Here is a 22,488-nt window from a genome sequence, read left to right on the forward strand (position 1 = left end):
TGTTAGATCATACAATCGACAAGGACTCCACAGTAACAGGAATGAACCACAGATGCTCACAACAGCCTGGATGAATCCCAGAAATGTTACTATGCTGAGTGAAACAAGCCAGACACGAAAGGGTACACACTGGATGACTTGATGTATGGAAAAGTTTTTTAATAGCAAAATCCACGATGATTGAGATAGAATTCAGAGGCTGCCTGTGGCCAGGTATTGGAGCCAGGCCCGTGGAAATGTGAGTGTGCTGGAATGTTCCTTAGCAGGATTGTGGTGCTGGTGCTAAACTGGATGGACACATTTGTGAAAATGTCCAACTCTGAAGTCATTCATTTTTGAAGTTCAAAGCGGTGGTACATAAATTACATCCCAATGTCTAGTTTGAAACAATGATGCTGTAATCTTCCTGGCAGTTGGCATCACAGCCTTTTCAATTTGAAGCAGGCGCTTCAGAGATTGTGCTTTCCACCCTGAGGGGCGGGTCGGGGAGCAGACCCAGAGACACATGGCTTGACGGTTTTCATGTAGGCAGAACTCAAGACCAGAGTCTCTAACATCCCTCTCATGTCTCAGTAGTAGTATTGCTGCAGGTGATCCCAGAAAATTGGTGGTACCTTCTTCCTCACACCTCTGTTCTCTACTTGACTCAGCCCCAGGGATCTTCTGCTTTGAGAGAGGAGCCTGTGTTTCAGTCAGCGCCTGCAGCATTCAGGGTAAACGAGCGTGAACCGTGGCAGTGCCAGATACAGAGACAGAAGGCCCACCTGGGTGGCCATGCCACGACACGGCCCAGGTGCCTGAGCTGGGTGTCTGGGGTTCTGGACACCCTGCAGCGGCTGGAGCTGCTCTGTCCGGTGCAGCGGTAGTGGCCCAGGCGCGGGCCCACACGGGACATGGGCAGCCTGGGTGGGAGTCTTTGGTGAGGCTATTCTTCCTTATGTCTCCTAGGACTATGCCCAAGCAAGGTTTGATGCCTATTTCGACCAGAAGCGGAAGCTCGGGGTGTGAGCGTGGGAGGCGCCATCCACTTCATCCCTGGACTGCATGGGGGTGGCCAGCCAGCGGGCCCCTCCGCGCTCCAACTGCTGTCCCTACAGCAAGGCTTGGATGTCTCGCTGCCGACACAGATGTGTATGATACGAAAGACTGTATTAAAATTGAGTAACATTTATATCCTATCTTGTTTACGATTTCACTAGGTCTGCAATGAGATCGGGAAGCAGAAACATAGTTCAATAGCGCAATAGTGCAATATCTCAGAATCCTTTTAATCTAGAGAAGGCATCTTCTATTTGGGGCCTGAAGTTTGTAGTCAGGTATGGCAGACAGCAAGAGTACAGTGTTTCTGTGGGTCTTCTTTTTGGTTAATATTGATTTTTCAAGGATTTGAGTTCACATGCTGGGGAACACTGTGACCATGCTCTCTGTTGGTGACTGTGTAGACGCTGCTGGCTCCCGAGCGCAGTGAGTGAGCAGGGACAGACTGTGACATAGCCCTGTGGATTGAGCGCAAGTCTCTGGAAGCTGCTCCCTCATCCTCTGGTCCACGTGGCTGATGCTCTGGATAGCAGACTGCCTGTGACGGGGGTGAGCTGTTGTCTCTGGACAAGGATGAACCGACGAATGTAGCTCCTTGCTACCTGTTGTACATATACTGTTATGCAAACGCATCTCACCCTGACCGGATGCAACTTGGCCCTGCCCTCCTCTTTAACTGAATGTGCTTTACTAACTCCAGCCTCAGGGGCAGGCAGGAGCCGCACGCAGCCCATAGGGGGCCACCTGCCAGCCAAGGGGCAGCTTGGGGACCTTTGGATGCACAGGGGCCTCCTGCCTCCTTTCCCCATGGAGAGCTTTGTCCTGCTCTCCGCAGCCTTTTCTCCTCCACCTCTGCTCAGCCAAGGGGTTGTGGGTTCTGTGCCTGGGCTGAAGCCTCCTGCTGCCCTGCTGCAGGGGCCTCAGTGTGCCAGGTGGGGAGAGGGAGGAGGCCTGACCATGGCTCTGGGCCAGCTCCCCTGCCCTCCCTGCTCCCGATATCCCTGATGGGGTCCTCCTGGTGGGAAAGAGCAGTCTGTGGAATGTGAGGGCGCAGATACACTATAGCTGTGAAACCCATATATGTTAAATGTCCTTTGGGATAAATTTTTTTTTACTCTGAACTCTTATTTGAATGTTTTTTTTGTGCATACATTTCTGCTACCAGAGATTGTACTATACAAACAATAAAAGCGTCTAAAACTCATCCTGTCACCCTTGGATGTGTCCTAAATCTCCTGTCGCCTGTTGTGCCTATGGAGGGCTCCCGGCCGGTCTTCTCTGCCCCATGACCATAAGGATCTAGAAGAAACTAGGAGCAGGGGGACATCCTGGAGGAGACTGAACTGCTGGCTTGCTCAGGCAGGAGGAAGATTTTCCACTATTTGCCCTTGTAGACATTTTAATTTTCTTTCGTTTTTTTTTTTTAAAAAAGATTTTATTTATTCATGAGAGACACAAAGAGAGAGATAGGCAGACACAGGCAGAGGGAGAAGCAGGCTCCATTCAGGGAGCCCGACGTGGGACTCGATTCCGGGTCCCCGGGCTGTAGGCAGCACTAAACCTCTGTGCCACCGGGGCTGCCCGACACTTTAAATTTTAACCAGGTGAATGTGTTTTGGTGTCCAAACGATAAAACTAGCAGTAAATGATACTGTACTCCTATGTAAGGACTTACCCGCTCCCCCTGCTCTTCCCTGCCCACCCCCAGCCCCCTGGCATCTGGAGGCCCTGAGGAGGGCAGTCGGGCTCCTCCCAGCAGCTGGCCAGATGAGAGCCACAGTCATGGAGCCAGGCCACCCAGCTTGCCATGCCCAGGGCATCTTTGGCCTCAAAGCAGCCTTTGTTCCTGGGGCCTCCTGCCGGAAGAGCCATTTTGCAGCTCCTCAGCCTGAGAAAGGAAGGCCTCTGAGAAGCATTGGCACCACCTCCCAGCCAGTGGTGGGACCCAGGCCAGAAAGACATGCAAAATGCCCCTCTCCACCCCACCAGCCGAAGGATGACCTCAGTGTGGGGGGAGGGGGCAGGACTGATCACCAAGGAGGGGTGGGAGAGACAAACAATAGGTTCCACTGAAGGGGCAGCAGGGCCTGGAATCCAGCTCAATCCTTTTCCTGACCATTGGGGCCCTGGGTGGCTCCTGGGCTGCCTGGACAGCCTCTGCCCTTCTCTAGAATGGTGGCCGTGTGTGTGAGTGTCCCCGTCCTCGCTGCTGGGTCAGGCTCTGGTGTCCCAGGCTGCTCCCTGCCTCAGACATCTTGAGTGCCTGAGGTGGGGCTAGCACCAGGGCATGGAAACATTGGCCCATCATGCCAGGCACCACCCTTCATGCCGAGTATCCCAAACAGTCTCCTAACAGCCACTTGCACATCCCCAAGGATATAGGGAGCTCACTCACATCCCTGGCTCAGCCTGGGAGACACTCATACTGAGCTAGAATGTGCTGGAAACATCCTTCCTTGGTCCTAGTTCTGCCCCTTTTCACGCCAAGACTGGAATTGCTGCAGATGTGCTCATGAGGCCTCTCCCCAAATTCTCAAGACCCCAGGTCCCAGACCAGGGCTTCCCACTCCACTACACCTGACACCAAGCCCAGCTGCATAGGTGAGCATGAGGAAGATGGACATAATATATAGCCAGGCATGGAGCCCATGATATCAGGAGCCCTGGGGTGGGACCAGCCCATGCCCAGAGCCTAGGCCCCACCACACCCAGCCTCCCCAGCCCGTGGCATTGCAGATGGGACCAGGACAGTTCCTAAAGCCATCTTTATTTCTTGTCTCTGTAGGTAAAAGCAGAGACCTGAGCGTGGCCACAGATGGGCACTACTCTTCCTCTGCAGTGAAGGTGAAGGGGCTTAGCTTGTAGCCACTGCCTGAGTAGAACTTGTTCTGGAACTCCACCCTGGGGGTGAGAAGGGAAGAGCTCGTGAGGGGAGGCCCCCGCTCCTGCCCCCTTGTGCTTCCCGGGCCAGCCAGGCGGGCTGCTCACCAGTGTAGCCGCAGTGCGTGCAGGAAGGCTGAGAGCCCCTCCATCACCAGCAGGATGGCCACGGTCAACACGACGAAGGCAGCAAAGACGGGAACCAGCACCACAGGCGCCACACCCCATTCACGGCCCATGCGCAGGCCGCCACGCATGACCATGGCCCACAGGACCTCTGATAGCTCTGGGGGTCGGGGAGGCAGCAGTGGAGGCCAGGGCCGAGGGGGTGCCCACCCAGCCCCTGTGGCAGCCGGAAGCGCCCCCTTCCTGGTGGAGTACCTCCCCACATCCTCAGGCTACAGGGGATTCTGAAGCCTGGAGAAGTGACCCGCCCAGGCCCCCCAGCCAGCAGCTGCCCCGCGGCCAGCCAACCCCCTGTGGCCAGGTCACTCACGAGCATGGGCCAGGCTCAGAGCCCAGAGGCGCAGGTAAGAGGCCGTGTTGGAGATGCATCCCAGGCAGAACTCAATGGTGTGGATGGCCTGGTGCATGAGCACCTCGGACAGGACAAACTGGGGGATGGGAGGCAGTGAGGGGCAAGTCAGTCTGGCAGCCACCATCCCCCACACATACTCTGGAAGACCACACCCACCTCGGCCTCCTCTGAGTTCCCTGGGCACCCTGCTTTCTCTTCATCAGAGCCCCAGCCAGCCACAGACGTGTCGGAGGAGTCTAGAATCCTGGACTTGTCCTCATCCTGGGGGTGGAGGGCAGATGACATCAGCAGGCCTCCGCCACCCAGGAGACCACGAGGCAGCGAGGCTGGGGTCAAGCCTCCCGGCAGCCCTCATGCCACATGCCCCCTTCCTCTAGCTTCTACCGGTTGCCGGCCAGTGGGCCTCCGCGAACGGCGGCGGTGCTGCCAGTGCAGGAACAAGGGTGTGCCAAGCAGCAGGACGGGCACCATGGCCAGGGCCAGGACCACCAGCACAGACTGCACCACCTCCTGCAGGGTGGGGGGAGCTTGAGTCAGGGTGCCCTCTGCGAGCCTCATGACTCTTGGGAGCCCAGGGAGCCTGCTGCCCACTCCTCCCCCAGGGCCCCTCACTGAGCAGGGACATTGTGCTATAAGGAATCTTGGGGGGAGATTCCCTAGGGGGGTTTCACATGGTCCCTTGACCTCCCTGGCTCACAGCCTCAGGCCTGCATCCCCGTTTCTCAGAGAAGGACCCTGCAGCTCAGAGTGGCCCAGTGATCACGAGGCCCCCTGAAGGGGTCTGGCGGGGCAGTACCTGCCCAGGGAAGAGCAGCCTATTGGTGGGGCTGCGGGAGAAGAGGAACATGTTGATGAAGTGGATGAGGATGCTGGGGGCTGAGGCAGCGCTGGCAGCTGAGATGCACAGCCACTTGTAGATAACCAGGAAGACAAGGTAGCCGAACAGCCCCAGCAGGAAGACCAGCTCCGGTAGGGTCTCTAGGAGCAGCCGGTGCCACTGGCCGAAGTGTCTGTGGTGGCAGAAGGCCGGAGGTACTCAGTCACCCACCGGGCCACCCTGGCCCTGCCTGCCCCAGTGCCCCCTGCTCCCCCGCCAGAACTCAGGCCCTCACATGTGGTTGAAGACTCCCAGGACCACCCCAAAGGTCATGTGGGTGACCCCAAGGATGACGGACATCTTCATCTTGAAGGAGTTGAGGAAGCTGAGGTGGTTGACAGCCAGGCTCCAGACCTGGGGTGGCAAGAGGGAGGGGTGTCACCCTGGGCAGCCTGCCTGCTTGCCCCTGTGGGGCCTCATTGGCATCTGCCACCCACCTACCCACTGCAGGGCAGCAGAAGGGAACAATGGACTGGACAGACAGGCTGGGCAACTGGGGTCCAGACCCCAGCTTTTCCCAGCCAGGCAACGTCACATGCCTGGTCTCTCCTGTATCTCTGTGTCTTTGTCTGTGAGACAAGAGCAACGCTAATGCTCACATCCGGTGACTGTCATGAGAACTACATGCAATATCCTGTCACACGGAGAATACGGAATGGCGCCTGGGCAGCAGGCTGCGAGCAAGCCAGCTCTGGCCTTGCTCCCACATGCTTCTCTCTTCCCTGAGGTGGCTGCTGTGTGGGCCCCACAGGGTGGGCCCCTCGTCCTCCTGGAGCCCCGTACCTCTTGCACCCAGTGCCAGGCCAGGCCCTCGGGAGGGGTGCGCGGGAGGTGTCATGGCCAGGTCAAGGTCGGGTCAGGGTAGTGCTGGCACCCACCCGGCCCTCCCGCCGCCTGCACCCGCATGGCAAGTGGCCAGGACTCACGGGGTCAATGCCGAAGGGGTAAGGTCCCAGGAAGACACCGGTGACATTGGGGTCCAGGGTGAGAAGTGGGTGCTCCGCCAAGAAAGTGTCACTGTGGCAACAGGGGCAGGTGGTCAGGGGCTGCGGGGCCACGGGGGCCATGGGGGCTGCGGCCGGGCCTCACCTCCAGTCCGACTGGGTGGCCATGGCTGCCACGCTCCAGCCCGAGGAGAAGATGGTCGTGGCGCGGCTGAAGCACTCGTTGTAGATGAAGCCGGTGTAGATGGAGAACAGGCCCATGAGCAGCAGCAGGTAGCGGCCGCTGAAGAAAGTCTGCCAGATCTGGGGGCGGCGGGCGGGGAGGGGGCTGTGAGGGGTGGCCCGGGCCCCCGCCGCACCCAGACCCCTCACCCGCCCTTACCTCATTCTGCGCTGTCTTCACGGCCGGCTGGTTCTCCGCGAGCACCATGGCCAGGGCAAAGAGGAACATGAGCAGCCCGTGGCCCACGTCGCCAAACATCACGGCAAAGAGGAAGGGGAAGGTGATGATGGTATAGGGCGCTGCACGCAGAGGACAGGCGGTCAGCCAGGATCCCCGGGTGAACGTGCGTATCTCTGCACAAGGGGCCACAGAGGCCCCGAGCCCAGGCTCTGGGACCCCGGGAGACTCGGAGGGGGTGTTGGCGAGGCAGGGAGGCCAGACTGTGTGTCTGCATTCCAGAGCCTGCCCCCTCCTGGCTGTGTGACCACGGGCTAGTGACTTAACCTCTCTAAACTTCTGTTTCCCCATCTGTAAATTGGGAGGTAGCAGTACTAGGACTCGGTAGAGCTATTGTCAACGAGTTCACCCAGGGCCAGTACTTGGCAGGCTGCAGCACTCAGTGTAACTCAGTTCCTGTTGCTGTTATTAAAAGAGCTATACACAGAAGCTCAGAGAGGCAGAGAGCCTGGGCAGAGAGCCCTGTGGCAGCCCTGACTGGCACATGGCTAGTTCCAGAAGGCTGAGTTGGTCACCTAAGCTCTGAGGTCTCACTTTCCCTTCAGTAAAATGGGACAATTCCCTTCAGTGCATGTCTGTTAACAAGCTGAGCTGTGGTCCCCATGCCCCAAAAAGGATGTGCTGGAGTCCTAGCCCTCAGGACCTCAGTGACCCAGATGTGGAGGCAGGATCTTTACAGATGCCATCAAGTGAAAATGAGGTCACCAGACACATTCATTGGGAGGACACCGCTTAAACATGAAGCTGGCTGTCTCCGAGCCCAGAATGGAGGCCCGCCTGGAGCAGCCTCCTTTGGAAGGAAGCAGCCCTGCTGATGCCATGATCACAGACTTCCAGCCTCCACACCGGGAGACAAACAGCTGTGGTGCTCCATCCCAGCAGCCTGAGCCAATGCCCACCTCCCCAGAGCTAATGCTCCGAGAGCTGCTAGCATATTAGCAGCCGTGGCTATCTGGTGATCAGGCTTCTTCTAACTGGACAGGCACCTGCTAACACAGAGGCAGGGAAAACGGGATGGGGCCCCAGGTCCAGCTCTAGGATGCTGACCCTGGGGATGGCAGGCCCCAAAGGACTGCATGTGACCCTGGTCATCGCACCCTGCCTGTACCACCTTGGGGGGCCAGGCACCCTGCCTCCAGCTGCCTGGGTGAGGCAGAACCCTTCCCTGGCCTATGACTAAGTCCTCTCCAAGATGGCTCAGTCAGCTAAGCAGCTACCTCCGGCTCAGGTCGTGATCCCAGGGTCCTGGAATGGACCCCCACATTGGGCTCTGTGCTTAGTGGGGAGTCTGTTTCTCCCTCTCCCTCCTCCAGCTCATTCTCTGTCTCTCTCTCTCTCTCGTTCACTCTGTCAAATAAAATATTTCGGGGCAAAAAAATGGGCCCCACCATGGTTCACTTCCCATACCCATTCTTTGGGCTCAGAGACCCACTGTGGTCCCCACCCAGTGACACAGGGGCACTGAGCCACTGGCAACACTGCAGCCAGCGTGCTGCAGGGAGAGCCATATCTGGAGGGAGGAGAACCAGGCAGATGAGAGACCAGAGTACCACCAGCCCCTGGCCTGCCCCCAGCTCCCCACCCCTCCCTGCCTACTGCCTCATCCCCTGCCATCAGCCCTGGCTGGTTTCTCCCAGGAGCACCTCTCTTAATTGGCCACTTGGGCCAGAGTCCCCAACTCAGGCTCTGCTTCTGGGGGAACCCGACGGCACCCAATTCAAACTTCTTACACAGTGAGGCCTAATGAGGAGCCTCAGCAGGCTGACTTTGGTCCCGTGGACATCGGATGTGCAATCTCTCAACCCTCCCAGCACTGCTCTGAGGCCCGAACTATGATTCCCGTTTTATAGATGTGGAAACCGAGGCTCAGAAATGAAGAAATGAATCAAGGTAAATGAGTCAGGCCTCAAACCCAAGCCATTCCTACTGCAAAGCCTGTTCTTTGCACACAGCCTCATGCTGGATCCCTTGTAAGCCTAACTGCTGGTTGTGGGGGGTGTTGCTGGAAGTAATGCAAATCCTCCACGTTGCTTCCCCTGCCCTCCAGCGTGACGGGAGTGGGCTCACAAGGGCAGGACAGGCCAGGTATGGAGATGCCACCCTCCCAGGCTGGGGGCTCCACAGATCTCACCAGGATTGACCTCCTGGTAGCGGCCCACACCGTAGGCGTCCACAATGCCCTGGAAGCTGGCAGTAAAGCGGTTGGTGCGGATAAGCGTGGGGGGCATGTCCCGGCAGGGGATGCGGTGAACCACAGCGCTCACGCCCGCCTCACTCTGCAGCACCCAATGGACAAAAAGATGAGGCTGATGGGGGGCCTTCAGGGACCCTCTGACACCCCCAGCCAAACCCAGTGGGAGAAGTGGGGCTCACTGGGCAAGTGCCTGGAGATCTGGGGTAGCCCCTCCCCTCTCTGAAATAGGACTGCCTGCCCCCCCACCCATGGTGATTTAGGGAGAGTCCGAGATCAGCTGGACCAGAAAGTGCTTGGGAAAGAGAAGTGTGGCCCAGGAGAGGGTGCCCCAGTGCCACATGTGAGCACCTACTGGGTCCCAGCAGCCTATGGTTTGTTCACACTACAATGGTCCCTGCAGGCTCATTACACCCATTTCATACATGAGTAGCCTGAGGCTCCCTGCAATGGCCCAAGATCTCGGAGCCAGTTCCCATTGGGCCAGCCTCCAGGGTGCTTTTGGGATGCCAGGAGGGGGAAGGCTTGCTGGGCCTGGACCCTCAGGGAGAGCTGGCACCCACTGGGTGGAAGGGGAGGGCGGGAGCCCCCCTCACCCCACTCACCGAGCTGTCCTGCAGCACCTGCTGTAGCGTGGGCAGGTCGCGCGTGGCGCACCAGCCCTCAGCGATGAGGCACTTGTGTGTGGCACTCACGCTGCACTGGTTGAGAGCCAGGTACACGGCCTTCATCTTGCGGATCTGCACTTGCCAGGGTGGCAGCAGCCGCTGCACCCGGCCCAGCACCTGGGTCAGGAAGCGCTCAGTCTCCCCCAGGACCTGCGGCCAGAGCAGGTGGTGAGATAAGTGGGGGGGGAGGGGGCAGCGGACGTCCAGCCCGCCCGAGCCCCAGGGTGCCCACCTCCTGCAGCTCCTGGCTCTGCTGTCGCAGCTGCTGCAGGGTTGTGAGGCGGCCCTCCTCCTGCTCCACGAACGGGAAGACGTGGCAGTGGAAGCTGGCAGGGAGGGGGCGGCGTGAGGGGGCGCCCGGGGGGCTCTGCTGGCGGCCAGGGGCCTGGGCACAAGGGTGGTGCGGGGTCGGCCCCCCGTGGGGCTCACCAGTCAGTGATCTTGTGGATCTTCTGTCCTATCCGCTCGCCCCAGTAGGAGATGAGGAAGGTCATCCAGGTCACGGGCTCGCCCTGCGGGAATGGGCTTCTTTACCTAGGGTCCCACCCCGCCCGGGATGCCCCCAGCCTGGGCTCCCCAGCCCTCACCGTCACCGGGTCCTCCAGCTGCTGCTCCGTCTCCCTGAAGCTGGCGATGAGGAAGCCGCGGCAGGCCCTCCAGAGCAGGCGTTCCAGGGCAGCGGCCTTGGGGGGCTCCACGGCTCCTGCCACGAAGCTGCCGAGGGGCTGGACTGGGCAGGGGTGCTCCCGCCATCCCCCAGCCCCACCCTTCCCCCGGCCAGGCCACCCCAGTCAGGACGGTCAGCCTGGCACACAGGCCTGCTCCCAGGCAGGAGGCTGGGCCCAGCAGGCCAGGCCGGGAAAGGAGAAGGCCCCACGAGCACGGGAAATTGTGGGCCTGAGGGAGGAGGCCGGAGGTGATCTGCAGGTGGAGGAGGAGAGCACTGGACAAGGAGTCAGTCAGGGCCTCCAGCTGACAGGAAAGAACCTGAAGCGCCCCTTACTTACTTGACCCTCAGGTCCTGGTGTGGCCCCCCAGGGGGCTGGAGCAGGGGGCTTCTCTCCGAGAGCCCATCAGCATGGGTGGCTGCCAGCTGGGAGCCAGGAGGCACCACCGTGAGCCCCGTGCCCAGCGGGGGCTGGTACCCTCTCCCCCAGCCCCCCACCCCACCCAGAGCTGGAGCTGACCGGGAGGCTGTGGCCCTGGCCCAGCACAGCAGAGTGCAGCTGCAGCTGGTGAAGCTGGGCCCGCAGGGACTGCTGGTTGCCCCGCACATCCCGGAGCTCCTGTGCCAGGCGATCCGTCTCCTCCTGGATGCGAAGCAGGTCACGGGGCGGGGGTGCCAGCAGCCTCCCCTCTGGTGGAGGCAGCACCAGCCCAGCCCGCCGCACCTCCTCCTGCAGGAACACTGGGTGCAGAGGGATAGGCATCAGGAGAGGCTCTTTGGGGGCCAGCGCCAGCTAATGGCCACTGGTAGCCAAGGGCTGCCTGATGACTAGCAGGGGTCCCAAATGCCACCCCAAACTCAACTGGCCACCAGCTAGTTGATTTACTAAGTCCCAGACTCCCAGAAAAACCCCAGGCCAAATCTCTACCCCGAAAGGTCCACCCTCCTCCTCCTGAGCTCATGTGGGCTTCTCTCCTTTGTGTGGGCCTGGGTCCCACAGGGCTGTGCCAGGCAGGGTGGGCCTAGCATGGGAGGGCCTGGGACGGGAGCATGCCGGGAGCCCCATGTACCACCTGCCTGATGACCTAAAAGGCATCAGTTAAACTAACAAACCATTAAACGAATGTGCTGTTCCCCCCTCTCACGGGCTCCTCCTAGGAGGGGCTGTCACAGAGTCCAGGGTGAGGGTCCCTGGGTTGAAGAATCTGCTCCTCGGGGCACCTGACCCTGGATCCTGGCCTCTGCCCACCTAGTCCATCTGTAGCACAGAAAGCTCAGTCCATGCCTCACCCTTGCTTAGAAACAAACCACAGCAGCTCCCAGTATCTACTGGATGAATTCCCAGGCCCACATACAGTATTTGAGGCCTCTTCCAAGTGAGCCCCATTCTCAAGAGCACTCCACAGAACCCAGCGGCCCTGTCCTGGCTCTGCAGGGCATGGCTTGGACTTCCCTTCACTGACTTCCGTCTGGGGGACCAGGACTTTTCCTTTCAGGCCAAGCTCGACTGGCACCTCCTTCAGGAAGCCTGCCTGGGATGTGGGCTGAGGCCAACTCACTGAAGGTTTTCTCCAGCTCTTCACAGCGCCGAACATCCCCCACAAAGCGTCTCTGGAAGGCGCTCACCGAGGCATTGAGCTGTGGTTGCCACACAGAGGGGTCAGATTTCTGAGAAGGGAGCCAGGGCGGTCCCACACTGGCACCCAGGCTTGGCTCCCTGCGGGCCATAGCTGCCTCCCCCTAGGACGGTGCTGAACACACCATGAGCCTCCTGATGCCCAGCTGGAGACAGAGCAGGCTTTTCGTGCTCTGGGGAGGGTGTGACAGGGCCCCAGAGGCAAGGTGGCCTCAGCTGTCAGGCTGGCCTCTCCGAGAGCGGAGTATCTATGGCAGAGGCCGCCAGGACTCGAGCACGGCCAAGGGCATCTTGTGGGCAGGCGGCATACCATCGAGGATGCAGAAGGCCCCTCCCGAACCCGTCGGTCCCACTCACGTCTCTGAACTCCACGAGGCCCAGCTCGCCAAGCTGGCTCACGCAGGTGTAGGCGGCAGAGGTGGGCAGGAAGAGCTGGACCAGTGCCACCTCCTCACTCCGGAACATGGAGCCCATGGTCCTGCGGGCCCGGCCGGGGGTGAAGGTTCAGTCGAGGTGGGCTATGCAGTTTCCCATCGGGTAGGAATTCTGTCCACCTCGGCTCACATGAGCCACGGAAGGTAGGTCCTGCTACCAACCCCGTCTGACAGGTGGACAAACTGAGGCCTGGGAAGCCTTGAAGGGGTGCTGAGGTCACACCGGAAGTACATGGTATACTTGGGAGTGGAGCCCACCCTGGCCGACCTCACGGCCCAGCCCACAGCCCTCCTCAAGCTCTTTCCCAGCTGGCTCTGCCCTGTCCCAGACACCCATCCTCGAGCCCTGGAGGCTCTGGCTCTTCTCACACTCGACCTCACGCAATCTGTCCCTCTGTGACCTGCCCTCATCCCTAGATCCCACTCATCCTTGGGGCCCCAGGCCAAGGGTTACTTCCAGCGGCCAGCCTCCTGACCGGTGGGCTGCGAGTCCTTGTCCGTCCACACCAAGGAGCGTTTGTCTGTGACAGCAGCCAGGGCTGGGCTGGAGCCTCCTCCTTCCCGGGGGTGTCTGTGAGCACTGAGCGGAGGGAGCCTCCACCGGGTCCCCTGGTGCCCTCACTGTGGGCAGAGAGGCCCGGGAGGGGAGCCTTCCCCTGAGGCCTGGACTGCCTGGTGGCCTCTGTCCAGAAAAGGACAGAAACAGCCTTCCAGGTGTCGAAACCCACGAAAGTGAAACTGTGGAAGCTGACACAGGCGGGACAGCCTGGTGGGGCCCTGCCTAGCGCCCGGGGAAGGCCCCGCAGATGACCCAGCCACGAGCCGGGACTCCATGGCCACTGTTCTCCGGGCCCCAGGCCAGCCACTTCCCCTCTGTAGACTCAGTTTCCTTAGCTCTCAAATTGTCAGGGAAGGGGACAGGCACGGTGAGGTCCCAAGCTGAAAGGGTGAACGTTTGGCGTCAAAGTGCCCCACCCGCTGTCTGGGCCGCTAGGGGCCTGCCCGGCTGGTCACTTCCTCCCCTGGGCCTGATTTCCTTCAATCCAAATAGGAAGTGCAGCCCTGGCCCCAGCCTGGAGGAGGAGAGAAGGCTGAGAGGCAGCTTGAGGCTGCAGAAGCACCCAGCCCTGGACAGGGAAAAGGGGGTAGGAGGGGCTAGGTTCCACCCCAGAGGCCCAAGCTGTGACTGGCTGTGTGTCCTTGGGGGAGTCTCTCACCTTCTCTAGGGCTCCACTTCCTCTTTAGGTAAATGGGACTTGGCCACCCTGCCCCAGGAAAGACAGGACCTGAGGGGGGGGATGAAATAAAGTGAGCCTCCTCGAAATCCCCTCACCCATACTACCTCATTGAAACCTAACAGCAATCCTGGGGAAGAGGCCCCTGAACCCTGGTCTACCCACAGGTCAGCGCGCTTGAGGAGGTGAGGTCTGGGACCAGGTGGTCAAGTCAGGCAGGAGCCAGAACCTGGAGCTGCAGGTCTGTTAGTCCCACGGCTCTAGGGAGGGCTGTTCTCTGCCCAAGGGCACCCTGAAAGCCTGGGTTGGACAGATGGGGGGCTGCAGGGAACCAGGTCTGGGGGCTCAGGGAGTGCAGCAGCCCCAGGCTGTGGCATATCCAGCTGGGTATCCCTCACTCACAGGGCATGGGCCTGGGCGATTCCCTCATGGGGTGGGCAGGGTGTGTAGGGCCCTGGTCAGACCCCTCCCCAACATCTGAGGACTCCACTGGCTCAGCCCTTACCCCCTCTCCTCCCTGGCCCCTACCCAAGCCAGGGCCACCCTACTCCTTTTAATGCAGCAAACGAAGGTTCCTCAGTCCTGTGGCTTCGGGGTCCAGACTGCAGCTCCCTCCTCACTCTATGCCCCCTCCTCCTGCTCCCTAAGGGGCTGAAGCTCAGGCCACCCACTTCAGGAACCCACTAGATCCCTCCCCCAAGCCCTTGACCCACGATGATGAGAGCTGAGCTGGAGGACCTCGCCTGGAGCCTCCCTAATATCCAGACTGGTAGGCTCTGGAGCTGGAGTGACCCCCCTTGCCTCTAGCTCTGCCTCTTTCTAGTTGGGTGGGCCTCAATTTCCTCATCTGTAGAATGGGTCCCTCCCTCCCAGGAAGATGCCACAGAGAAAGCCCTGAGCGCCACCAGAGTGCCATCAGGCCCGGCGGAGTTAGTCTCAGTGGTTAGCGGCTGGTAACTCCCCATTCTCCTCTTCCTCTTCCCTTCATCCCTCCTCCTCCTCCCCCCCGTCGCCGCTGTGGCCCCCGCCACGGCCCGACACCCGGTGGGCGGGCGGACTGAGCCGCATCCACCGACCCAGCCGGGTGGGGGTTCCAGGACCCGCTTCCCGGGGCAGGGCGAAGAGAGGGCGGCAGACGGGGCGCGGGGCCCGCAGACCCCGCTGGCACTCACCCTGGGGTCAGCCGCCCTCGGCGCCGCTCTGCTCCGCGCTCCCGGCTCTGCGCTCCCCGCCCCGGCGCCCACGCAACTCACTTTCCCCGGCGGGCGGGACCACAGGGGGCGGGACCACGGAAGCCCCGCCCCGTCCCGTCCGGGCCAGGGAAGTGGTAGGGGTGGCACCCGGAGTCCCGCGAGCGGCCGCCAGGGAGGCAGGGCTTCGTCTTCGGAGGCTGGGGGGCCGCTGGGGGCGCGCGGCCGGGAGCGGGGGGACCCGAGCGGAGACGCTGCCGACGTGGCCGGGATGCCGGTGCGGGGAGGCGTCCGGGGCGGTCCCCCCCACCTAGAAGGCTCCTGAGGCCTACCCCTGATGGGACCCCAAAACAGAGGCTTGGGGTCCCCAGCACGCCCCCTATCTCTGGGCGCATTACCCCCCCCTTTTTTTTGCATCCCCCCCTTTTTATACCCAGGATAGGGCCTAGGCTCCAGGCCCAGTGCTCGAGCCCTTGGGTGGGTGCTGCCCATATCTGAGCCTTTTTCTTCAATGGCACTCCAAGGACTGGGCACCCACGGGTAGTTGTCGCTCCACCTGAGGGTAGTTGTCGCTCCACCTGCGGCTGGGGGAGTTCCAGTGACTTTGCTTCTAGTTAGCTCCCATGGTTGGTCATGTCCCAACACCCCTGACCTGAGGCTCCTGAATGTCCAGCTGCCTGCACTTTGGACGGGCCAGGCCCATACCCTCCGGGGACAAGGGGCCTCCCACCTCTGGTGATCCTTGAACCCCACATGGCTAGGTCCTCCGAGGGGGAGGGAGCTGTGGGCAAATGGAGCCCCAGAGCTGGGGGTGGAAAGTCACAGCCAAGGTTAACATGTTCAGAAAAGGGGGGGACCCACTTCTAGGGCATCATAAGTCCGTTTCAGGTGGGGAGGCCCTCAACACAACGAAACTGAGTCTCAGTGGAGGCCTCAGGTCAACACTTCCTGGTGCAGAGGAACCAGAACCCCACAACCACAATGGGATTAGAGGCGGGCTCCTGAAACACACAAAAGATTCTGACAAGTCAGGGAAAGAATCAAGTCAGGAGCTGGATAAGCTGACCCATTTTTAATAAACGTGTTCTATTTATCTGTGTACAAATAGAGGCTCCATGACAATGGAGCTGGCTCCTTCTAGCTGGGAAATCAGAGGTGACACGGGATTCTCAAGCCTGTCTCATTGCAGCGCTCCTGCACAGGGCCTGCAAGGGGCTTGGTACAGACACTACCCAGGTTCTGGTCTTCCCTTCAGGGCCTTCACTCCCTTCTCACCTCTGCACTTCATTCCTTATGCTGTGGGGGCCCAAGCAGTTCCTGGACCACTTCAGCATCAGGAGATGGCCTAGGTGTCAGCAGTCATGAAAAAAGGGAAGGAGCTGGGGAAAGGTTAGTGTTCTTTGCTACCAGCCTTCTCAGAGCCTTGATTGTGCTCACATGCGATGCCTATCCCAGGGGAAAGAGGGCACTTGGGGCATTTCCCACACTGGTCCACGGAACACCTTCCTCTCTCTTCTATGAAGCATCATGGGAAGTTAGGGTTTCGTAAAGAATACTTCTGGAAATGGGGGGGGGGGGGGTAGTACTCAGATCTCTGACCTGAGCTGGTGTTTTCATCAAACACATGCTGTGTGATCCTGAGCAGGTCCCTTCACTTCTCTGAGCTGCTTTGCTTACATCTGGGGATATGCTGAAGCCGTTCCACAGTGCCCAGCACTCAGCCCATCCTGGTTCTGGAGGCTCCATTCGCACTGAGCTGGCACCCGGCCGCACAGGGAACCACACCACTGCTGGGATTGCGAAGCAGGAAGTTCTGAGCAGCAGAAGCCAAGCTAGCAGCCTGGTCTGGGGAACTTGGGGAGGAAAGGGGATGTGGCTGGAGATGAGGCAAGGCCAGCTCAGGAGCAGGAGGGCCTGTGTCACCTCCTTGTGACTGTTCCCCTCAGAGCAGGCTTCTCCCTGCCCCCAAGGATGCCCTGGCCTTCCTGAATTTCTACCACTCAATGTACTTCTGCCTGAGACCTTGGCAGACCCTACATCCTTAGGGTTGTAGCTGTGTGTGGCCCTCAGGACAGGACAGGCCCAGGCCCTACGCTCTGGACAGCCAGAATTATGGGAACAGCAGACCTGAGGTTAAGCCTTGGGGGCTATGCCAAGGAAGATGTGTGTGTGGCAGGGGGTGGGAGGGGAAGGGGGCGCTGACAGGTCCCGCAGAGTCCCACAGGAAGGCCCCACCCAGGGGAGGACCCCGCAGGCTGCAGCCAGGCGCAGTCCCAGCCCAGACAGCTGGATTGACCACAGAGACGGCGCGGGAGGCAGAGCTCTTTATTGGGCGGCGGGGGCGTCAGCGGTACAGGTAGTCCGCCTGGATGTTGGCGGCAATCTCGGCCTCCCATTTGTCCCCGTTGCTGAGCAGCTTCTCCTTGTTATACAGCAGCTCCTCGTGCGTCTCGGTGGAGAACTCGAAGTTGGGGCCCTGTGGGCGGGGGCGGGTGCGGGTGTGGGTGTGGTGGCGTCAGGCCCCTCTGCTGGGCCCCTGCCCCTCCCCAACCCCAGGCCCGCTCACCTCAACGATGGCGTCCACAGGACAAGCCTCCTGGCAGAAGCCGCAGTAGATGCACTTCGTCATGTCGATGTCGTAGCGGGTGGTTCGGCGGCTGCCATCGGCCCGCGGCTCGGCCTCAATGGTGATGGCCTTGGGGAGGGACACCGGGAGCCCCTTACTGCCGGCTCCTGCCCCTTCCTGGGAGCTCGCCCCGGGGCCGCGGAGCAGACCCTGCCACCCACCCTCAGCCTGATGAGTTCTTCCCAACACCTTTGCAAAACGGTCCCTGTCCCACTGCCCGAGATGACACTTTTGTCAACTCATGGGATCTCCTGCCTAAGTAACTCCGAGGGGAAGGCTGTAGCCTTCCTGCAGCACCCGTAGCCCCAGAGGGGTCTAAGTACTTGCTCAACTGCTGGTGGTGGTACATTCAACAACCTTCCCATTTATGTCTAGTTATCCAGCTTTCATGGATGAGAAAATAGAGACTCAGAGATGTTGAGGGGCTTCCGAAAGCCACACAGCAAGTGAGGGGCAAAGCTCAGACTTGAAAGTAGCTCCCTCACCCTCAGTTTTTGGGTACGGTCTGTGCCAGCACCAAGAAGGCCCAGAGCCTCCCACAGCCAGAAGGATGTTCAAAGGGGTATGCCAAAAGCCCTCCTGTGTCCCCAGGAGTGTAATACCACCGTTCAGTGGGACCTTAGGCTGGTAGGCTTCTTTGTGCCCCAGTTTCCTCGTCTATAAAAAAGGGTAATAACCTCTATGTCCTAGGGTTCCTATAAAAATAAGTCACGAGCTGGAACAGCGCCTGTTCCCTCCACGGTGCTCAGTGCCCGGAGGCCATTACTGCTAGGGCTGTTTGGGGGCTTCTCTATGTGCTCCAGGATCAGAGACATCTAGGCCACAGCCCATGGCCTGAAGCGGCCCCAGGGAGGGGGCGGTCACTGTGTGGATGACGGGTGACCACAGTGTCGGCTGGGGCTCCTGCTGGGGATGTCCGTGGGCCTGCCCAAGAGCCTTAACTGGATCTTTCTTTTCCTTCCTTTTCTCATGATTTATTTGAGAACGAGTGTGCGCATGCACAAAGGCAGGGAGAGATCCAAGCAGACTGTGTTGAGTGCTGATGCAGGGCTCGATTTCATGACCCTGAGACCATGACCTGAGTTGAAACCAAGTTGGACACTCAACCAATTGCGCCATCTGTGCCATCCCGACGCTGCAACTGGATCTGTCTCTATACTAACAGGCCCCAACTCTGGGGGGGGTCCGTGGGGGTCCTCCAACAGAACTAATGCTGGGGGCCCAGAGGAGCAGCAACCAGGGGCAGTGAGGTCCTCAACTGTGTTCCCTGCAGCTGGTTACAGGCATACATGCAGAAATCCCAAAACTGCTGCTGCATTCAGGGTAAAAGTGGGGACCTCCAATGCCACCCGGTGGCTCATAAGCCTAGGTTTCACATCCCTGACCAGATCCCCAAGGGCAGGACACACAGGTGTCATATGGCCTGCTCAGGGCTGCAAGCCTTGCTCTGATGACTCACTCCCTCTGAATTAGCTTGACAAGGCTCAGAGAGGGAAAGGGGCCTTCCTGGGACACACACCCAATGGGGCACCAGAGTTTGGGTCCAAGGCTGCCCCGCTTCCCTCTCTCTGCAGCAGGCTGCAGCCTCCCTCTCAAGTGGCAGGGGCCAGGGTGGCGGTCAGCAGGGGTCAGGGGCTCACCTGGGCAGGGCAGACAGCTTCACAGAGCTTACAGGCGATGCAGCGCTCCTCCCCTGATGGATAGCGGCGCAGTGCATGCTCCCCCCGAAAGCGAGGGCTCAGAGGGCCCTTCTCGAATGGGTAGTTGATGGTGGCAGGCTCCCGGAACAGGTAGCTCAGGGTCATGCCCAGGCCTGTGGGCAGCATGAGCATGGTGGGTGGGGGCCACTCCTCCCTAACAATCTATGCCCACCCCCAGCCTGCCCAACCCCTTCCCCCAGGGCCCACCTCGGATGAGCTCAGTCCACAGCAGGGTCTGAGCTGCCCTGTCCGTCACCGACTTCATGTCCATCGAGGGCTCCCGCATGTTCACAAACTCTGCAGGGGAGGTGGGCGGAGGGGCTGTGGCAGGGCCTCTCATGTGCCCATGTCCCCTGGGAATCCAACTCAGAGAGATAAAGCTTTGTCTTCCTTCCAGCTGGGCCCCCTCCCCCCACAAGGGCTTGTTCATTCACCGAACCTTCCAGCCTCAGCCACTGCCCTACAAAGCCTGGCTCTGGCTCTGGGCAGTCTGTGTCCACTTCTCCCTGTGCCCAGGCAGCAGTCCGAGCCCAGGACTTGACGGGGGAGGGTAGCGGCTGGCTGGAGCCGAGGTTCTGGTGAAGAGGACAGGCACCCAAGCCTCATACCTGGCAGCTCCCTCCCTGTCCCACACGGGGGAGTTCAGAACTCACACTGTGTGGCCACAGGGAGGGCTCCCCACCCCCTCACTGACAAACCCCATCCTTATGAATTATATTCAGTCTTGATCATCTTTACGAGCTGACACAGAGGCTCAGAGAGGGGGAGCCTCTGGCAAAGCCACAACTAGAACGTAGGCCTCCACCCTTGCCTCTGGTAGGTTTGTGATCAGGGAAGCCTGAGGCTCCAGGTGCCCCAGGACTCACTGTAGGTTGCTGCCACTGTGCTGCTGTGGAGGCTCCGGCCAGTGGGGTGCCCTGGAAGGAGAGGGATTACACTGTGCAGCTACAGTCTCTGCAGCCTCATGCTAGGAGACTAGGCTCCCCACACCCCGGGAAAGGCTCCCTTGGTCCTACCTGCTCGTGCAGCCTGGGCCAGAGTCCGGAGCAGAGTGGGCATAGTCAGGCAGCGCATCTGCAAGCAGGAAAAGGAAGAGAGGGATGGGTGGGTCCCAGATCTGTCCCCACAGGAACCCTGGCACTGCGGGAGCCCTGATCTCCATGACACTGTGTCACCTTCTCTATCTATCTGCCCATTCCTAACAGGCACAGAAGGCCTTCCTGCCCCCACATATGACACCTCCCAGCCCTCCAAACCTGACTCAGCTCAGGGGGGCTAAGAGTTAGGGAGTATCCGTGAAACCCACGTTCTACCTACCTCCCCTTCTAAGAAACCTTTAAAATCCATCCCTCTTCTCTCCCCAACCAGTGCTCCTGTCTCTCATCTCTCCCCTTCCCTGATCTGACCTATTTCAAAAAACACTGCCAGCAGCCACCAGCATTGAAAGCTCACTGTGCCAGGCACAGTGCCAGAGGTCACACACACTGTCATTTGGTCCTTACAAGGACCCCACAGGCACGGATGAGGAGGACTTGCTCGGGCAAGTCCGGTAACTTGCCCAAAGTCACACACTGGGGGGGGTGGGGGGGGCGGGGGCGGGGGGCGGAGGGCGGTGATAACCAGGACGTGAACCTGGGCCAGACTCTTCCCTTTAAGGCCCACAGTCCAAAGCACGCTGGAAACCCTTGAAAGGCTTAAATAACCCTCGCGATCAAATTCCTTTCCCCACCATCAAGGTCCTTCTGGGACGGTCTCCCCGCCTGCCGAGTGACCTTGGGCGGCCGAGGTCATCCGGCACGTCTTCTCATCTGTAAAACGGGGATCATGAGAACCAAGGGGGCTGTCCATGCGCAGAGCCTGGCATCTAGCCGACGCTCAGGAGCGGCCGTCCCGTGACCTGGGACTCCCCGTGGGCCCATCGCCTCTGACCGCTGACCCCAGGCCCAGGCGCCCGCCAGCCTGACACCTTCCCCGACCTTCCCCATGACCTCCGACCCCACGGACGCGGGCGGGGCATGCGCCTTGGCGCCGGCGGCTGGCGGGTCCGCCCGCTGCACGCTGAAGGACACCCGGGCTGCCGGCCCTCAGTGGGGCGACCCGCAGGGCCGCCGGGGCCACCGAGAACACCACACTCGCCCCCGACGCCCCACTGCCTAGGCCCGGCTCTCCAGAGCGGAGCCCGAACACCCACCTTGAAGCGCTGCCGCTCCTTCCCTTGCCGAGCGGCCGGTCCGCGGAGGGGCGGAGCCTACACTTCGAGACGCTGCCATTGGGCCGGCTGGTTTCACCTTTTCCGCGCTCGTCTTTTACGCTGTGGTCTGATTGGCCAGTGGCGCCGCTGAAAGAGGCGGGACCCAGAAGCTGTTTTTCTTTGATTGGCTAGGGGAGAGCGGTCTCTTGAAGTTGTACAGGGCGCCGCCATGTTGGGTTGGAATGGCCAATAAGCCTCCCGAGCCCGCGGAGGCGGGACGTCCGGGACGTGGCTTAGGAAGCGGCTCCGGGTCAGGTCTGGCGCCGGCCGGAGAGCTCAGGGTGTCGCCGGGTGTTTGTGAGAACCGCGCTGAGAATTGCTGCCGGCGGTGATTCCGCGGGAGCCGGGCTTGCTGGATGCCAAGCCCTTCCCCAGGAGCCCCGTGTGGAGGATCACGCTCGCTTTACTGATAGGGAAACTGAGGCACGGGCTTGCTTAGGAACTTTGCGTTAACAAGCGTTAGAGCTGACTTCGAGGGGGCCTAGGGCAGGCCAAGGGCAGAGCAGGCATGCCCAGCGTGTGTGCAGACGTCCTCCTGGGAAGGACGACAGGCCCGGGGTGGGGACACAGCGGGCAAGAGTCCTGGCGGAGCCCCCCAGGACTCTTGTGGGTCCTGACTTGGGGCCATAGAGAGCCACTGAGGGCTCAGGCTGAGTGGTGGCACGGTCCCGTGAGCTTTGGGAAGATCAGTGGGTGCACTGAGGTCCGGCCTGTGAGAAAATGGAGGTGACCGAGGGCCCCGGGCGTGGTGATCAGGGCGTGCATTGGCAAGTTCTGCAGCATTCATAGAACCATCGGAACTTGCTCAAAGAGGAGACTTGAGGGACACCTGGGTGGCTCAGCGATTGAGTGTCTGCCTTCGGCTCGGGGGCCTGACATCGAGTCCCACATGGGGCTCCCCACAGGGAGCCTGCTTCTCCCTCTGCCTGTGTCTCTGCCTCTCTCTGTGTCTCTCATGGATAAATAAATAAATCTTAAAAAAAAAAAAAAAAAAAAGAGGAGACTTGAGAGGTATGTGTGTGGCCGGGGGTGTTGAGCTGGGTTCTCAGGGTTTAGTTCGGTGGCTGAGTGGAGGAGGGACCATTCTGTAACATCGGGGCCCAGTAGGATGAGCAGGACAGGGAAGAGGGCGAGTCTGGTGTGGGACACTGAG

The 22,488-nt window shown here is 60.3% G+C and overlaps 3 protein-coding genes across 14 annotated transcripts in view; 1 reads left to right on the top strand and 2 right to left on the bottom strand.

Moving 5' to 3' along the window:
- The window catches only part of CHKA (choline kinase alpha), a 66,997-nt gene extending 64,755 nt beyond the window's left edge, over positions 1 to 2,242 (top strand). For all 5 annotated transcript variants that reach the window (XM_041773555.1, XM_041773551.1, XM_041773552.1 and 2 more), the window contains one exon: positions 949 to 2,242. In XM_041773555.1, the coding sequence (XP_041629489.1) occupies positions 949 to 1,008 (60 nt within the window). In that variant the 3' untranslated portion in view covers positions 1,009 to 2,242. The remainder of the gene's footprint in view (positions 1 to 948) is intronic.
- Positions 2,243 to 3,789: 1,547 nt separating this feature from the next.
- Positions 3,790 to 15,377, bottom strand: TCIRG1 (T cell immune regulator 1, ATPase H+ transporting V0 subunit a3). Of its 2 annotated transcripts, none has more exons than XM_041773550.1 (21): positions 15,192 to 15,377; positions 13,551 to 13,619; positions 12,257 to 12,377; positions 11,823 to 11,901; positions 10,784 to 11,004; positions 10,604 to 10,689; positions 10,184 to 10,310; positions 10,026 to 10,108; positions 9,829 to 9,922; positions 9,534 to 9,746; positions 8,869 to 9,013; positions 6,660 to 6,799; positions 6,423 to 6,580; positions 6,260 to 6,350; positions 5,569 to 5,687; positions 5,253 to 5,466; positions 4,841 to 4,966; positions 4,613 to 4,717; positions 4,415 to 4,532; positions 4,027 to 4,204; positions 3,790 to 3,939 (listed from the first exon to the last, which is right to left on the bottom strand). In XM_041773550.1, the coding sequence occupies exons 3-21, from the start codon at positions 12,371 to 12,373 to the stop codon at positions 3,861 to 3,863; spliced, it is 2,493 nt and encodes an 830-aa protein (XP_041629484.1). In that variant the 5' UTR covers positions 12,374 to 12,377; positions 13,551 to 13,619; positions 15,192 to 15,377; the 3' UTR covers positions 3,790 to 3,860. The 2 variants fall into 2 exon arrangements, with proteins under 2 accessions (XP_041629484.1, XP_041629483.1); XM_041773549.1 differs by lacking the exon at positions 15,192 to 15,377 and adding an exon at positions 14,741 to 14,850.
- A 1,690-nt stretch (positions 15,378 to 17,067) lies between these two features.
- On the bottom strand, positions 17,068 to 21,345 carry NDUFS8 (NADH:ubiquinone oxidoreductase core subunit S8). 7 transcript variants are annotated; one of them, XM_041723499.1, is made up of 8 exons: positions 21,276 to 21,323; positions 20,814 to 20,892; positions 20,101 to 20,158; positions 19,951 to 20,001; positions 19,292 to 19,381; positions 19,025 to 19,197; positions 17,325 to 17,453; positions 17,068 to 17,234 (listed from the first exon to the last, which is right to left on the bottom strand). In XM_041723499.1, exons 2-8 carry the CDS (start codon positions 20,814 to 20,816, stop codon positions 17,103 to 17,105), a joined length of 636 nt encoding a protein of 211 aa, XP_041579433.1. In that variant the 5' UTR covers positions 20,817 to 20,892; positions 21,276 to 21,323; the 3' UTR covers positions 17,068 to 17,102. The 7 variants fall into 7 exon arrangements, with proteins under 7 accessions (XP_041579433.1, XP_041579435.1, XP_041579432.1 ...); XM_041723501.1 differs by lacking the exon at positions 20,814 to 20,892 and having other exon boundaries at positions 21,276 to 21,345; XM_041723498.1 differs by lacking the exons at positions 20,814 to 20,892; positions 21,276 to 21,323 and adding an exon at positions 21,061 to 21,231.
- Between the last annotated feature and the right edge of the window lie 1,143 nt (positions 21,346 to 22,488).

The sequence above is a fragment of the Vulpes lagopus genome, chromosome 11, assembly GCF_018345385.1.
Source record: "Vulpes lagopus strain Blue_001 chromosome 11, ASM1834538v1, whole genome shotgun sequence".
NCBI classification, from domain to species: domain Eukaryota; kingdom Metazoa; phylum Chordata; class Mammalia; order Carnivora; family Canidae; genus Vulpes; species Vulpes lagopus.